The 16,183-nt window shown below is 43.2% G+C and overlaps 1 protein-coding gene across 1 annotated transcript in view; it reads right to left on the reverse strand.

Annotated features, from left to right (window-relative positions):
* Positions 1 to 4,637: 4,637 nt before the first annotated feature.
* The window catches only part of SERINC5 (serine incorporator 5), a 43,116-nt gene continuing 31,570 nt past the window's right edge, over positions 4,638 to 16,183 (reverse strand). Inside the window, exons 8-12 of the mRNA XM_054178707.1 lie at positions 13,842 to 13,968; positions 10,398 to 10,464; positions 7,313 to 7,352; positions 6,564 to 6,711; positions 4,638 to 6,247 (exon numbers count right to left, since the gene is read on the reverse strand). Of these exons, the coding sequence (XP_054034682.1) occupies positions 6,100 to 6,247; positions 6,564 to 6,711; positions 7,313 to 7,352; positions 10,398 to 10,464; positions 13,842 to 13,968 (530 nt within the window). The 3' untranslated portion in view covers positions 4,638 to 6,099. The remainder of the gene's footprint in view (positions 6,248 to 6,563; positions 6,712 to 7,312; positions 7,353 to 10,397; positions 10,465 to 13,841; positions 13,969 to 16,183) is intronic.

Raw genomic sequence — 16,183 nt, forward strand, 5'->3', positions numbered from 1 at the left:
ATTTTCTCTGAAAGTTAATTCTCACTTTACATCTGCATGGATGTCCAACACCACCTAAGCACCTGGAGATGTATCAGTAAGAGGAAAAATAAAGCTACAGGATGAGTGACAAGACATTTATTTCCCCATAGCTGTCCACAGTCCTTCTTGGCTTCACACTGAGCTGCTTTAGCACTGCAGCCGTGCTTTTGCTGCACCCCACAGCTCTGGATGAGAAAAGGCCCTGGGAGCTTCAAGCTGCTGGAGTGATTCCAAAGCTGATGACTGTGGCTCTGAGCAAATCTGTGTAGATGGCTGCATGCTACGGCACTGGGAGCTGTCAGAGACTGGCTAATGGGGGAAGCCAATGTGGCTTTTAGCTGAAATAAATTCCAACATTTAAAACCCAACTATATTATTGAACAGATATGGAATGAGTTGGAAACAGGTTTGAGAACAAGAAAACAAACAAAACCAGACTTAAGGCCTACTTGAAACCTAGGAGAGTTTCTCTGGGTATTAGAAAGCAGCTGTCATATCACTTTCCCCCAGTTTCAGCTTCAAATCCTGTGTACTGTGACTGCATCTCCACCCCCAGGGGACTGGGGCACTTGAGCATTTTGCAGCTAGGATGTTGAAAACAGAGAGACATACCAGCTCCCATGCTATGTAACCTGTTATGAGTACAAAAAGGCCAAAGCTTTCTATGCACTTGACTCTGGGCATTCCTTTGTACAGTCATGTGAAACACTCAGTCCAAACTACTGTTTACCAAATTGAAAACACAAAGTAAAATGTCATGGTGTTGATTACGGGGTTTCCTCCCACAAGAACTTATAGGCCACTTTGAAAACCAAAGCAGCAGTTTTCACAGATGGAAACTGATCCACATAATAAACATTGAGCTTTTGCTTTAACACAGTGGGTTGTCCTGCTATAAAAAGGGTCAACAAGAGCTGGCAAAGAAGTCTTTGCTAGTTTCTAGCACCAAAGACATTCTACTTAACACGAAGCAGAATAGGAGTGAATTGGGTTTACAATGCCTTTAAAAAAAACAAATCCAAGCAGGAAAAGGCAAACTAAATTAGTAGATACAGCCTGCAAGCAAAAGACATTGCTTCTAAAGCCTGGAAGACAAGCAAAATTTTAGCTGCAGATTATCTCATGCCACAAAGGAACAATCTCATAGCATTTGGCTGTATCAGCTTACTTAGGAGAAAAATCTAACAGTTTACAGCATAAAATTTTTATAGCATAAAATCTTTATAGCGTATTTTAAAAGCATTCAGTGGACTATTTTGTTACCAGTCTGTTCAGAGATGCTCATGATACTGTGGGCTGCTAGCCAAAGTTTGAGCAGTGCTGTCTTGAGTGCCTAAACTCTCCAGATGCATTGATCAGAACCAGAGAACTGTTAAAAAACAGCATTTACCCCCCCCACACACAAGTGCAACATTTGCTTCATTATAATAGCAACATTCTAGCCCAGAAATGGCTGCACCAGTGGCTGACAGAAGCAGTTACATGGTCGTACCCTATAATCTCAAAGTGCTTCTGGATGTGTAAAGAGGTGTGATAGCACAACTAAATAAACAGAATGTGCTGCTTATGATTCTGCGCAGGGCGAAGGCCTCTCTCTGGACTACACATACAATAGCAACACCGAATTACCCGTTTCACATTGAAGTGTTCCAGCCCAGCCAAGACTTACCAGAGCAGCTGGGAAGCACAAGCTTCTTGAACCTCATGGAAGTTCTTGAAGCACAAAGCTGAGAGTATCAGAAACGCATGAAAAATGCCATGTGTGATCACAGTGGAGTTCCTTATCGGCATCCAGCCGCAAGGGCTTGCCTGCACGCCTTGAGGAACTAGGTGATAAACAGCAAACAAGCACAGTCATCTGCCCTCCACACATTCTTCATTAGGTTTTATGGTCTCGTTTGTTAGTCCACCTATTTGAATTCAGAGCCGTGCTCTCTGAGTCTGTCCCACTGATTTATTCCAAGAACCAGTCGTGACTGCAGCTCTCAGTTGCCTTGATGACAAAAACGAAAACTGTTCCAGTTTCAGCTGCCAGTGCAGCAGCAAGGCTCCAAATAACCTTTCTTACAATAGCAACTTTGGAAACGTAGGAAAATGGCAATAAATTCTTTCACTTTCCCAGCAGAAGTAAGTTCTGACAATATGGTCTGATCCTCCCAGAGTCCTTCAGAGGATAGGTCTGACTAGAGGAAACTCATTACAGGACATGTTCTGCAGTTTCTCCTGTCTTTGTAATGAGCTTCCTCACTTCAACACAGCCCCAAAACACAAGGAGCCAGAAATGCTGCACTGCTCACTTACGTTCAAGAACAAATTCAATGAACAGCCATGGCACAAGGCAGGATAGACACTGCACAGGTAACTGCCTCGAAGAAAGTGGTTACCTGCACTCCAGGTATGGGGAAACAGTTACCTGTTTAGTTTAACTATAAATGTAAGCAGCAACTGTTTGTTTATAAAAGACCAGGCTGCTTGTGAGCTTTCCCAGCTCTTCTTCTATCACACAGTAGTTTTTTAATTAGTCTCATCCCCAGAGGTTTGACAGACACAAACTATTTGATCTTCCACATGCACCACAGATGCAGCTATGTCTTGTACACACCAGTGTAACATACAAGGAAGCACCACCTAGTCACAGGCTCAGTTCAGGTTTTTCAGCTCCAGTGCCACTTGAATTATTAGTTATCACAGCAGGAGGTATGAAGAAGGCACTTCTTCAAAAGGTTTTAAAAGCCCATTTGCATGAACCATACGGAATTTATGAACTGGGCATTTCAATCCTTGACCCTAGATGAGGATTTTATGAAGTAGTTGCACATGCAAGTTCACAGTACAGATTTTACAGCAAATTCTGTGGCTGTAACATTTGGAAGGGAAGGATGAAGGGTTGGAACACCTCTCCTATGAAGAAAGGCTCTGAGAGTTGGGGTTGTCCAGCCAGGAGAAAAGGAGACCCTACTGCAGTCTTTCTGTACTTAAAAAGAGCCTATAAGAAAGATGGGCACAATCTCTTTAAGAGGGCCTGTTGTGACAGAACAAAGGGTAGTAACTTTAAACCAGATGAACGCAGATTCAGACTAGATGTAACGAATAAACATTTTACCGTGAGGATGGTAAAACACTGGAACAGGTTGCCCAGGGAGGTGGTGAACACCTGGAAACATTCCAGGTCAAGTTGGATGGTGCTCTCAACAACCTGATCTAGTTGAAGATGTCCTTGCTCATTGCAGAGGAGCTGGACTAGATGACCTTTAATGGTTCCTTCCAACCCAAAGCATTCTATAAAAAGAACTCAATGAGGTGAGTGCTGTGTTAGAAGAATGGACTCATGCCTTGCTGTGGATTTTCCTCTCACAACCCTGTTTCTTCTGTGCAAAACCTGAAGTGCAAACTGGGAAAAAAAAAAACTACAAAAAAAATCCCCCAAACCCAAAAACCACACACAAAAGAGAACAAAGAGGTATGTAAAACCCCTATACAAGCAGATAATGCCTACATAAAATACATGTTTTTGTAAACAAGTAAGAACATCCATTGGCCAAGATATGTATTCAGATCATCTACATTTACGAGTGGGATGCCTGCTGTCAGAACCTGAGAACAGTTACTATTCTCTGCCCTACAGCCTCGAATCGTGCATGCCTTCTTCTGTAGAGCTTCTTGCCCAGATTGTTCTGAAAAAAGACATTGATAATTTAAAACAAGTACAATGCACATGGCACTAGAAGGCAAATCCTGCAAGCCTCTATACTTTAGGGAACAGCAGTCATCAAGGGAGGCACAGGAGCCTGGACTATCTCAGCTGCAGCTCAGAGCTCCAGCACTGGATCAAGACTGTTCGTGAGAATAGCTGCTATGAGTTAGGCGGGACAACTGTTAGTCATCACTGCACAGCCTGTAAGCTCTTATCTTAGAGATGGGACAGATAAAGGCTTCTAGATTGTGAATGTATTAACAAAGGCCTTTTTCTGGTGCAGAAGAATCTGTGTGGCTGGATTCCAAGTGCAGGCAGAGACACACTGACAGGCCCCCACACTAGCAGAGCTGTTGGCAAGAACAGAACCTTCCAGTAGAAGCAAAAGGAAAGAAAAAACCCTGCTTCTTTCTTCAGAACTGTTTTCTATTTTTCCAATTCAATGTCAAAGCTAAGCTTCAACTGCTTTTTTTTTTTTTCACCTAAGCAGAAACAAGAAGAACAGCAAGAGTCACCTCTGGGCAGACTGCTCCTTCCCTCACATCTCGTAACAGATGTATTCTGAGGCTCTTCATCAGTGGGGTAGGTAGTGTAAGTACACAGAACTGCGGACCTGTAAATTTCACTTGAGGTAAGAGTGCATAGCCTTGTGAAGAGCATACTGCTAGCAAGCTCCAAGAAGGACAGAAGTCCTAGGATACCACAACAAGGCAGTTAAAAATGGTAGGTAATGAAAGCAAGCAGAACAGAGATCTGTTATACTAGGATTACTCACCAGGCGTACATTAGCCAGCAATTATTGCAGCAGAAAAAATAAGGCATGCAAATCTTCTGGCCATCTCATTGGCCTCTCTGTTGTGCTTTTCTTTGTTTTGCAGAAAGCTCTGGGTGAAGATTTAAGGCTCAATCTCACTTCAAAAAGAACTACTAAATTGGTTGAGTTTAGAAAAAGAGAGAGAGAAGACAGAGCCTCCGGGACGAGCACAAGTCATAAATTCATCCCACTGGAATGTAGATAACTACAGTGGGTTCAACCTTATTCATCTGAGCTGTTGTTCCACCACCAAATCATCTGCTTAAAGCAAATAAAAACAACATGGTAGGGTTTAGTATTGTCAAGTCAGTAATTTGTACTATGGCAGCTGCTGTTACAGTTGTGTCTTCTGGCCTTGTTTTTCTGACTGCTTACCCCAGTGCTTGGAACAGGCATACACCAAAAGAAGTTTATTCACCATTAATGGTTTGGTTGGCTCAACTCCATCCCAACAGCAAACAGGAGTACAAAAATAGAGCAGCTAGTAAGAATGTTTTCCAATCAACACATAGGCAGACAAGGAAGATGACACATTACAGTCCTTTTGGACCATCAATGCATTTAAAATATTATAAAATTAGTAATGGAAACAGAACTGGAGACTCTGGAAGATCTTTAGACACAAGTTGAAATAGTAGGGTGGAAAAGTCAATGAGCACTCCACTTTCAAATTTAACAGAGATTGGCAGCAGTCCTGTATTCAGCATTTTCTCAACAGCAAACATTATGAACGAAGAATGCACCGTATCTTAAATCCCTGTGCAGTACACACAACTTGCAGTGATCCAGCAAAGCAAAGTTGGACAAAATTCAGTTTAAAAATTTTATGTGTAGAAATCCCCTTCTGTTAACAATTGGACTAGATCTGAATTGCATAAAATATTCAGGTGCTTCTCAAAGTTAGAATAGAATAAATACTCTATTATCATTGGTATATTCCTTTCTCAACCTTGGTATACAATAACTTAATATATTTAGCATTTAGATAAACAACTTTTACTAGGTGCTTTGGCAGTCAAATTCTTACATAGTCTCTTTCTCTATAGAAGCATTTAATTATGTTTTGGAAAAAAAAATTATCTGGCTATTACTGATAAGAATTACCTGCTGTACAAAACAGCAGTCCAAATCATCACTGCAAACTGTAGAAGACAAAGTTAAGAAAAGAGTATAAAAAGGAACATGTATCTGCTAGAAGACACTCTAGCATTCATAGCAAGGAAGAAGGCAAACCTGCATCATGGCTTTTCTTTTCCTTGCCAATGAAGTCAGAGAAAGATTGTCAGTGATTTGAAAAGCATTTAACTTATTTCAGTTTTTGCAACAACTGTTTCCCACACTCAGTGTTACAAAAGCTTCAGAACCAATTTGTTCCTTTGGGCAATGCTTGTTTGGGACAATTAAAAAAGGTAGAAAAGTCATTTGTTTAGTCTGACTAAAAAGTTACTAACTGGTACATTACAATAATTAGGCAATAAGTGTTTCCTTGTTACAAAATGACTTGTATTTTCTTTGTAACAGAGAGGTGTGAAAAAGAAGAAAAGAAGAACACAGAAGGATGTGAGAGTATTCACACTGAGAACTCTCTGGTTGGGCAACAGAGTGGAGCAGTGAGAGTCCATAAGTACAGACAGACACAAACCCAACAGGACACCATCTTAATCCAGAAGATGGACCAGGTTCCGGTGAAGAATTTTTCAATCTGAGCACTTTCATAACTGTTAAGGGAAGAAAAAACAAAACAAAAAACAAGAAGCAGTGAACTCAATATTCATATCCAGGACTGCAGTGTCCTCTGTTTTTCTAGGTTCCTCACAGACTTCCACTAGGTTAACTCAGGCACAAGGCACAGTAGAGCAACCCTTTTAGACGAAGGTTTTGCTCAAGAATCACCCAGGAAAAGAATTCCAACATCTCTTCCAGCTTCATACTTAATGAGAGGAGACACACCAATGGAAGGAGTTTCCATACCCATTTCTTCCCCTCTCGACACAGAGAGATGTAAATTTCTCAGCTTTAAAGAAATACACTTACTGAAACCAATGAGTTACTGTCATCATCACGTAGAGCGAAGCCAAGAAGAAAACAAAGTGGAAGTAGGCATAACTGTACACTGTGCCTTTCTTCTCATCATAAATCACAGTCTGGCCACCCCTGCTTGCAGTGTGCTCTTCAGCATCAGCTGTAAGAGATAGGACCAAGAAAGCTTCATGAGGGACACAGCAAAACATCCAAGGTGTGGTTTAGGAAAGCAAACCCTTCAACATTTCCTGGCCCTCAGGGCACGAGCCTAAGCTTGACTGCCACTGAAATCCTGCCCTGTATCAGCTTCCCAGCCTGCTGTCAAGTTTTGAAGCTTTTGGGCCATTTAAATTGATTTACATGTACAATATTTTTCTGGTAAGGACACTCCCTTATTCACTTCTGAACTGTAGTCTCTGCAGAGCTGATGAGCCAAAAACTCAGCAGTCAGTTGCACCCACAGCAGGCAAAGAGCAGAGATGACTCTCTGTGTGTTGCAGCAATGCAATGACCTTTAAGGAATTATTAACCAGCCTGTTTTTAGCCAAGAAGCCAAATTAACTTAGCCAAATTCTAAACCAGCATTGCTACATCTCTCACTTCCTTCCATAATCTAACTTCAAGCACATCTGTTGCTTCAGTTTTATATGTTACAGAATGAGGATACAAGCAGCTCTCCATCTGCAGCTACATTCTTACTCCCTTGGCTTCAGTCTGAAAGCCACAAGAGAGGTAGATTGTGCAGTGAAAATGTTAATTACCATCTCCGTCAGGCACGCAGCAAAAGCAGCAACGAGCTACCTGTGGAAGAGAAACCAGGAAGGGTAAGAGCTTGTGCTACAGCAGAGAAGCAGAACAGTTGGTGAAGGAAGATCTGTTATGTGTACGTTAAAAACACAGACTTGGAAAAGCTTGGCTTGTATTTCCAACTGGCAAAAGACTAGAATTAGGATTTGCCAGGTAGCTCATCACAAGAGCTTCTAAGCTTCAGAAAAACCTGCTCAGTAAGATTTGGGGCAAATTAACCATTCTTTAAGAAGTACTGTACCAAATTTACGTAACTCAGTGTCAAACACTGGTGCAAGTCATTATGACAAAGTAGTGGAAAAGCCACAGTAAAGTATTCACACACTAGTTCAGAAAGGATTTATCTCTTCAGATTGGCATCTAGGTGCTTTTTAAGTAAAAAAATTCTCTACTGAAATGAATAGATAAAGAACTTAAACCCCTGATGCATAGGCTGGAAAGTACAATTGCACAAGTGTAAGTCAAAAACGCTTATCTTTGCAAGATTTTGCTGAAATGGAGCCAGAATGAGTAAAAGCAGAAAGCTGGTTTTACTGCTTTATTTAACATTTTTTTAACTGTTGGAATAAGGACAGCTGAAATTGACTCTTCTTATGTTGAGTGGTAAAATAAATTAAAAAAGCATGCTGTTCACTCAATAACTATGTAAGTACACTTTCTGCACCAGATCCGAGTACAACTCAGCACTTTCTGTAATGTCATCAACATTCTTTGTTCTGACAAAATCCTACTCTGGGATTAAATTTCACTGTGGTTTGATGAAGACAATTAACTCTCTTGGGAAAATTCCCTTCATGAATTATTGTATCACTCAGTCCTTTGAGTATGAAAGTACATTAACTTTGTTAACATATATTGGTGCACAGTATCCACTGCACTGTAATGAGGCAGAGACTTTCACTGGAGACTTTGGTATTATTCACGCTTATATAAAACAAACTGTAAGTCAGCCTGGCCCTGGCAATAAGGATTAGCATCTTGGAAGCTTAGAGCTGTCCATGAACGATAAAGGATAGTCCTGGCCAACCAAGACAAAGGCAGCATCCTAGGCCCTCTGACATGTCTTTGAAACTTTCTATCATACATAAGGACTCATTACAAGACTGACTCCAGGGCTGTCTGGATCAACAGACAGGCAGCAAGGATGATGCAGAAATACAGCTGCTTTGCAAAGTTTTATTATGACTATTTAATCAGTGGTGTGGGTGTTAAGTGATTGGTCAAACCACTTATGCTTGAATAACCTGAATACTTGAAGGGTACAAGGACCCTGTGTAAAACCACAGTCTGGGTGCTCCAATTTGTCTGAGACACTTCACCTGTATGAATACTTACCCTTCTAATTTTACACTTTGCATTCTAGACTCTCTCCTCAGTTGGCAAAGGACAGATGCAAGTTTTCCTCACCCCTCCAAAAATCAGAGAGTAAGGCTTGAAGGTAAAGTGACCAACAGAAATATCAAATGGCAGTTTTTACCCTGTGTATCCATGATGACATCTACTCACTGAGTTCATAAACTCACTAAAAGCCCAAAAGTTCATTAAGACACTGGCTAAGCATTTAAACAAACCCCTTATTCTGCATCCCTTCCTCCTGCCAAGCCAAGACTCAGCTATAGTGCCAGCCTGAGCTCCCCTTAGTTGCACTCACATTCTGAAGTGCTGGCTTCCCTCAAACCACTGCAGTGAAGTCTTTACACACAGGGTGTGACAAAATCAGTGATCCTGGCACACATACTGCTAGCCCCTCCTAACGCTCAGCTGTGTGTGGCGCAGATGCCAACAAACCCTTTGTACACCACAAGTAACTGTGGAACTACATTTCATGCTCTTGGCCAGAAGACAATGGCTGTTTGCCACAGGGAAGGTAATCAGAGTGCAATTAGTTGCTCTTCACTAGTCATGTCTTTGTACTTACATTCTGTGGCTCTTCTTTTGCTCTTTAAAACCAAATCATCTGGAAATAATCCTGTCAGCAAGCACTGCAGTGGACAAGCAGGGCCTTCCCAGCAAGGGGGCTACATCCACTGTCCATGCTGTGCCAGTTTTGTCCCCAGCACTCCCCTCACCAGCACAGGGCAGGAATGTGCCCTGTCTGGCCAAGACGGGCTGGGCATGTCCCAGTGCTTAAGGATAAGCTTGCTGGCAAGCTGCTATCTGTGGGGACTGGGGACAGTGTAGAGACACCAGGCACTTAGCCACTCAGCGCTGGCACCAGTACCCCCACCCAGTTCTATCATCCTGCCAGAGTGAAGCTCCTCCAGTAGTAACATGCTTCCAGAAACACATTTTGCTTCTCCACACCCAGCAAACCCTGATACGCAGATACTCCTGCATTTTCAGATTCTCCCAAATGCTCTGATTAAAGACTTGGAAAAACAGAAGTTAAAACTGCCGGTGCAAGTAGCAGCAATGTGGAGAGCTAGGGATGGAGATTCTTCCTCCAAACACACTAGCAAGCCTAAGTAAGGGGTAACTGTAGCAAAAATCTAGTAATTTCCCAGTGTTTCTGGGTGTTCCCAGGATGAGGCAGACAGAGAAATAGACAGGCGGAATGAAGAAAACATTACTGTTGAAATGGAGACAAGAAATAGAATCCAAGATGAAACTGTAGGCAAGATAAAAGGAAATACTTTTGTGTGGGAGTAAAGAGAGAGGAGCTTGAGATCATTGTCAATTGCTATGAGAACAAAGGCAACCAGACCTGAAAATGTTCAATTCCCAGCAGACTCCTCCTTTAAGTGAGAGGACATGAGCTTGTGTGGTGCATATAACAAGTCTACAAGAAGTCTGCAGGATGTTATCAACTGCAAGAGCTGCAAATTATTTCAGTATATAAAGGAACCTCCATGAGACCCACAAGAGCCATAGATGGGCCAACATGGACAAGTGTTCTCAGTCCCTGTCCAGAGGCTCATAGCTATGAACAAACTTTTGTCTTCACCTAATAACAGATAACTTAGCCATGAAAACAACTGCAAGAAAAGCACATGAGGAAGTCTGCGCAGAAATCTTGTGGGAGGAAGGCAGAGAACTCACTTCAGTTTCAGGTGCTGCATATATTCCCCTCAGCGCCTCTGAGCTTGCACGTGTTGTTGAGGTTAAACTAGAAACAAAAAAAGGTAAGTGTCAAAACCCTCAGCATATGTATAAGCCCAACAGGAAACATTAACTAGGCTATTCCCATGTCTAAGCTAAGCATTTGCCTGGGTAAAGCATCAAACGCTAAGCGTGTGAAAAGATTTTTCAGCACAAGTATACATCAGCCTGACAGCCAGCCACTGGCCAACTCAGGCTGAATCACAAGCCTAAAAATAGGCCACTTCTAAAAGGTGGTGAATTCATCAGCACCAGACAGCAGCAAACAGCTAAGTCCTCCAACCAGCAATACAGAAGAGATGCCTCCTGCTGAGCACAACCAATGCTTTTATATTAACCTCACGGCCACCAATTTGAATCAGCATTTCTGTAAATGCGTTAGGAACTGGCTGGAGGGCTGAGCCCAGAGAGTGGTGGTGAATGGTGCCACATCCAGCTGGCAGCCAGTCACTAGTGGTGTGCCCCAGGGATCAGTGCTAGGACCCATCCTGTTCAGTATCTTTATCGATGATCTGGATGAGGGGATCGAGTCCATCATCAGTAAATTTGCAGATGACACCAAGCTGGGGGCAGGAGTTGATCTGTTGGAGGGTAGAAGAACTCTGCACAGGGACCTCAACAGGCTGGGCAGATGGGCAGAGTCCAAGGGCATGAGATTGAACACATCCAAGCGCCAGGTTCTGCACATTGTCCACAACAACCCCATGCAGAGCTACAGGCTGGGGTCAGAGTGGCTGGAGAGTGGCCAGGCAGAAAGGGAGCTGGGGGTACTGGTTGATAGTAGACTGAACATGAGCCAGCAGTGTGCCCAGGTGCCCAAGAAGGTGGCCCTGCATCAGAAACAGTGTGGCCAGCAGGAGCAGGGAGGTCATTCTGCCCCTGTACTCAGCACTGGTTAGGCCACACCTTGAGTCCTGTGTCCAGTTCTGGGCCCCTCAGTTTAGGAAAGATGTTGACTTGCTGGAATGTGTCCAGAGAAGGGCAACAAAGCTGGGGAGGGGTTTGGAGCACAAGCCCCATGAGGAGAGGCTGAGGGAGTTGGGGTTGCTTAGCCTGGAGAAGAGGAGGCCTTATTGCTCTCTACAACTACCTGAAGGGAGGCTGTAGCCAGGTGGAGGTTGGTCTCTTCTCCCAGGCAACCAGCACCAGAACAAGAGGACACAGTCTCTACCTGTGCCAGGGGAGGTTTAGGCTGGATGTTAGGAAGAAGTTCTTCACAGAAAGAGTGATTGGCCATTGGAATGGGCTGCCCAGGGAGGTGGTGGAGTCACCATCACTGGGGGTGTTTAAGAAGAGACTGGATGGGGCACTCAGTGTCAGAGTTTAGTTGATTAGATGGTGTTGGATGATAGGTTGGACTCAATCTCAGAGGTCTCTTCCAACCTGGTTTAATTCTATTCCATTCTATTCACTTTGCCATGAGTTAACAGGTCACTGGTCAGTCAGTTTCCAAAAGTGAATGACCAGTCACTGTTGTGGGTGTACCAGTTACTGGAAATCACTTCCTTGCACAGCTGTAGTTGTCTGGGGGGGAATCCTCTGTGGTTTCTTGTGATTGGAAACATTTCTTTACCAGTCTCCCCCTTTCAGGACATGTAATGCAAACTTCCCATTACTCATAGGATGTTAATGCTCTGGTGTTCACACCAAGGGTTTGTGAGCAGTACTTCAAAGCACTGCCCTTGAAGGCCTTCTTATCTCCCTAGCTCCATGATGCACTTTCCCTGCAGGCTAAGTGAAGGGTGTCTGCCTTCCAAAAACACCCTCCTGAGGCATTAGAATACTGTTCTAAAGTGAACTAGATCAATGATACATGACATACATATATTTGATACCAGAATTGAGTAGAATACATGCATATCTTATAGAAGAAGAGTAGCTGTGCTACCTCTTCAGAAAGTCTCCCATTTTCAGCTCAAAATTATGAAGAAGTTTCAGTATGTGAATTCAGAAGCAGAACCTGCTCAAAAACCTGCAACAGACAGGCAGTGTTGTCTCATGGAAACCTGGACAGCCAAGACAAGAGACACATCACCTTCCAAGTCACAGCAACTCCCTCCCTCTCTCCACATCCTGGGGCATACCTTAATTTATTGATGTGAGCTGCAATAATACAAGGTGAGCATCAGAACTACATGGGCCTAAAGAGACTTTTAGAGCAGGAGATCACTGGCAAATTCTGATGGCAGTACTGTGCTCATCCCTTGTTTAAAAGCCCTAAACCCTCCCAGACAGTTTTATTTGTTTTAAAGACTCTAAAGGAACAGTTATAGCCTCTGTCAGGAGACTACATAAATTTTGAGTTTTAGATGGACATAATTACACAGATGTTTTCTAATAGAAAAAAACACAGAATCAAAGCATCTTGAGACAGGGATCATGGACAGCTGGAAACAAGGACAAGCGTACAGCCTTGCTTCTGGGAAAGAACAACCCCATGTCCCACTATAGGTTGGTGACTGACTTGTTGGAGAGTAGCTTGGGTAAAAAAAAGGACCTGAGAGTCCTAGTGGACAACAGGACAACCATGAGCCAGCAATGTGCCCTTGTGGCCAAGAAGGCCAATGGCATCCTGGGGTGTATTAGAAGGGCTGTGGTTAGTAGGTCAAGAGAGGTTCTCCTCCCACTCTGGTGAAGCCTCATCTGGAATATTGTGTCCAGTTCTGGGCCACTCAGTTCAACAAGGACCTCCAGGAACCACTTGAAAGAGTCCAGCACAGAGCCACATAGATCTCCCTCATGATGGAAAATAAAGGGATCTGGGTCTCTTTAGTTTGGAGAAGAGGAGACTGAGGGGTGACCTCATTAATGTTTATAAATATGTGATGGACGAGTATGGGGAGGACAAAGCCAGGCTCTTCTCAGTGATGTCCAGTGATAGGACAAAGGGCAGTGGGTGAAAGCTGGAGGACAGGAGGCTCCATCTGAACATAAGGAAAAAAATTTTCACTGTGAGGGTGACAGAACACTGGGACAGTCTGCCCAGAGAGGTTGTGGAGTCTCCGTCTCCAGAGACATTCAAAACCTGCCTGGATGTATTCCTGTATGACCTACTGTAGTTGATCCTGCTCTGTCAGAGGGGGTTGGACTAGATGATCCTTCAAGGTCTCTTCCAGGTGCTCACAACTGGTGTGATATTGTGTGAAATTTTTTCTCCTCCACCTCTAGCTGTAAACTGCTCTGTTTGGCTTTAATGGAATAGATTTGCTTCATATGCTCTATTATTTGGGTCAAATATTGAACCATTGTGAAACTGAAGAGAATATGACCCTTACAGTTCAGCTCTATTCTACTTCTCCCCATTAATTTGTCTGTGTGAGGCCTTCACTAGCTGGACCACAACATTCCTTTTACAGTGAAGCAAGTGCAAACCCCCAGACTTACCAAGAATATAAAATGCAGCCAAACAAAATGGTAGTACCCAGGCCAGTAACCAGGTTTTCATCTCTGTGCAGGCCTTGACTAAATTCAGGTACACAGATTGTGATGTTCTGATTGTTTTCATCCAGGACTTCACAAAACAAAATAAACAAAAAGAACAGTTGGCAAAGCTCATTTCACTCACTGCATTTCAAAATAGTCTTCAGACTGAAGGCTTTCAGTGAAATATTTTTATTACTTCAGACACTGGGTAAGTACATTTCAGCCGCCTCTATCTTTTTAAAAGATCATAAAGTAAAAAAACCTTTTTCACATCTGACCTGGCAGATTCAGAGTTTCAGGCAAAACAAAAATGCAGTTTAGGAGGGTACTAAAATTACTTGCTTAATGGGAGAACACCAACAAGGAAAAAGATTGTTGGGTGTACTAAGAAACAAGAAGTTGGAATTTTACCAACACTTCATTCAAGACTACAGAACCATGTAAGACCAAGATGGTACCAGACCTCAGACCTTACATTTTTGGACAGCAGGGGTGTCTTTGGGACAACTATTACATTCATACTAGGTGAAAAAAAGGAGGTGTGCAGTCAATCTGAGAACAGGAGAACTAAAGACAGAAGACCAAAGAAAGGCAGTTACACCTGCTGCAGGCAAGACTTCAGCTTAACATCTAAGCAAATACTATTTCTGGATCCCAGGCAAGATTATTTTCCTAACATCTAAGGAAACCCTATATCTAGATGCCTGAAATTAAACCAATTCAGTCCTTGATGTTCCAAGATGCCTCTGGCTTTTTGCTGTCTGCTTGGAACCAAGGCAAGGTAGAGCAGTAGCCTGCAGCATCACCCTGAAGCAAGAAATTACAACTGCACTTTATCTCAAGTCAAAACAAGTACTTGCTCCAAAAGCTCAAGGCAAACTGTATCCCCATGTCCTCTTTCCTTCCAGCAGCCACACTGCATCCCATTGGGACTGTTTTTAGAGGTGGGGGGCAAAATGCAGCAAAGACTGCACCAGGTTAAAAATAAACTCCATCAGCGCCCTGATTCAGTGGAGAAGGACTTTGCATAGCCTTACAGGGCTGCACAAACAGCTTCATCAGCACAGAGCTGAGACAGCATGGAAGTAGGAGCAAAAGAAGGGATGACAAGTCTCATGGAAAACTCTGGCCAGAGATGTGCAGAATTCCCTACTGTGTCCATCAGGAATGCCTCTGCAGCAAGGCCAGACCACCAAAAATCTAAGGCATAGGTTCAAGAATTAATGGAGAAGGTTTGGTTTCGAGCAGGCTATGAGGAGACTATGTTCTGCCCTTGAGTTAGGAATGTGCTCCTTATTGGGAACTGAGAGAGACCAGACAGGACTTTAAGAAGTGCTTGAAAAGCTTGTTTGTTAGCATTAACCAATTGTATGCCTTGCCTGCGTGTGTGTTAGTAGAAAGAACCAATTAGAGTGTGACAAGACTGCACTGGGTTTGTGTAGAAACATACATAAGTTAAGTGTAATGCAATGAACGCCTTCGCTTGAAACTGTATTGCGGAGTCAATGTCTCCGCTTGGAGCTGTGCTGCAGAGGCCGTGCCCACGTCACCACAAATGGTCACCCCAATGTGTCAGTCCTTATAGAGACCCCTGATGGGTCAGGTAACCACGGCAGAGAGCAGATGGTGGCAAGACCAGTGTAGCACAGAAGAACTGATGGATCAAGAGCTGTATGTCCAGACAGACTAAAAGACACCTCTGAAGCACAGGAAACAGAGTGAGCAACTGGGAACTAACATCTGCGGGCACTATGGGTCAACAAATGACCGAGGAAGAGAAGTAGGACATTTTGCCCAGATAGTGGAGAAAAGGGGCATTGCATAATGAACAAACTTCACACACTCTGCTTTCTGGTATTTGGTTGTTTTTTGGTTCCCCTCTCCTGCCCCGCAAACAATTATCTGTAGCTTGCATTTTCTTCAGGCATGGTTTGCAAGGTGGCAAATTTGCAAGACATCCAGTTTCAAAATTCCTCCTTGAAGAATGAGTCAGTATGATGCAAATGTGTGTCAAATCTGAGTGACAGAACATGGGAAACCTTAGTAAGTGCCAGCACCCTATACATTATCCAGCATACAAAAGCTGCACAGGCCATTATGAGAGTCTTTGTAACACAGGGGAGAAAGGAGCATCTCTGAGAACAGATGACAACCACAAGACTTTTCTGGCCTGGGAAGTCAAGGAGGAACATCTGAGACAGGAGGTCTGAGAGAGTATGTTTGATGCACACTCTGACAAATACAGTAACCACACTTGCAATATATACAAGAAGAAATAGCACATTCACTTGAGTGCTGATGGG

This window comes from Dryobates pubescens, chromosome Z (assembly GCF_014839835.1).
Source record: "Dryobates pubescens isolate bDryPub1 chromosome Z, bDryPub1.pri, whole genome shotgun sequence".
Taxonomy (NCBI): Eukaryota; Metazoa; Chordata; class Aves; order Piciformes; family Picidae; genus Dryobates; species Dryobates pubescens.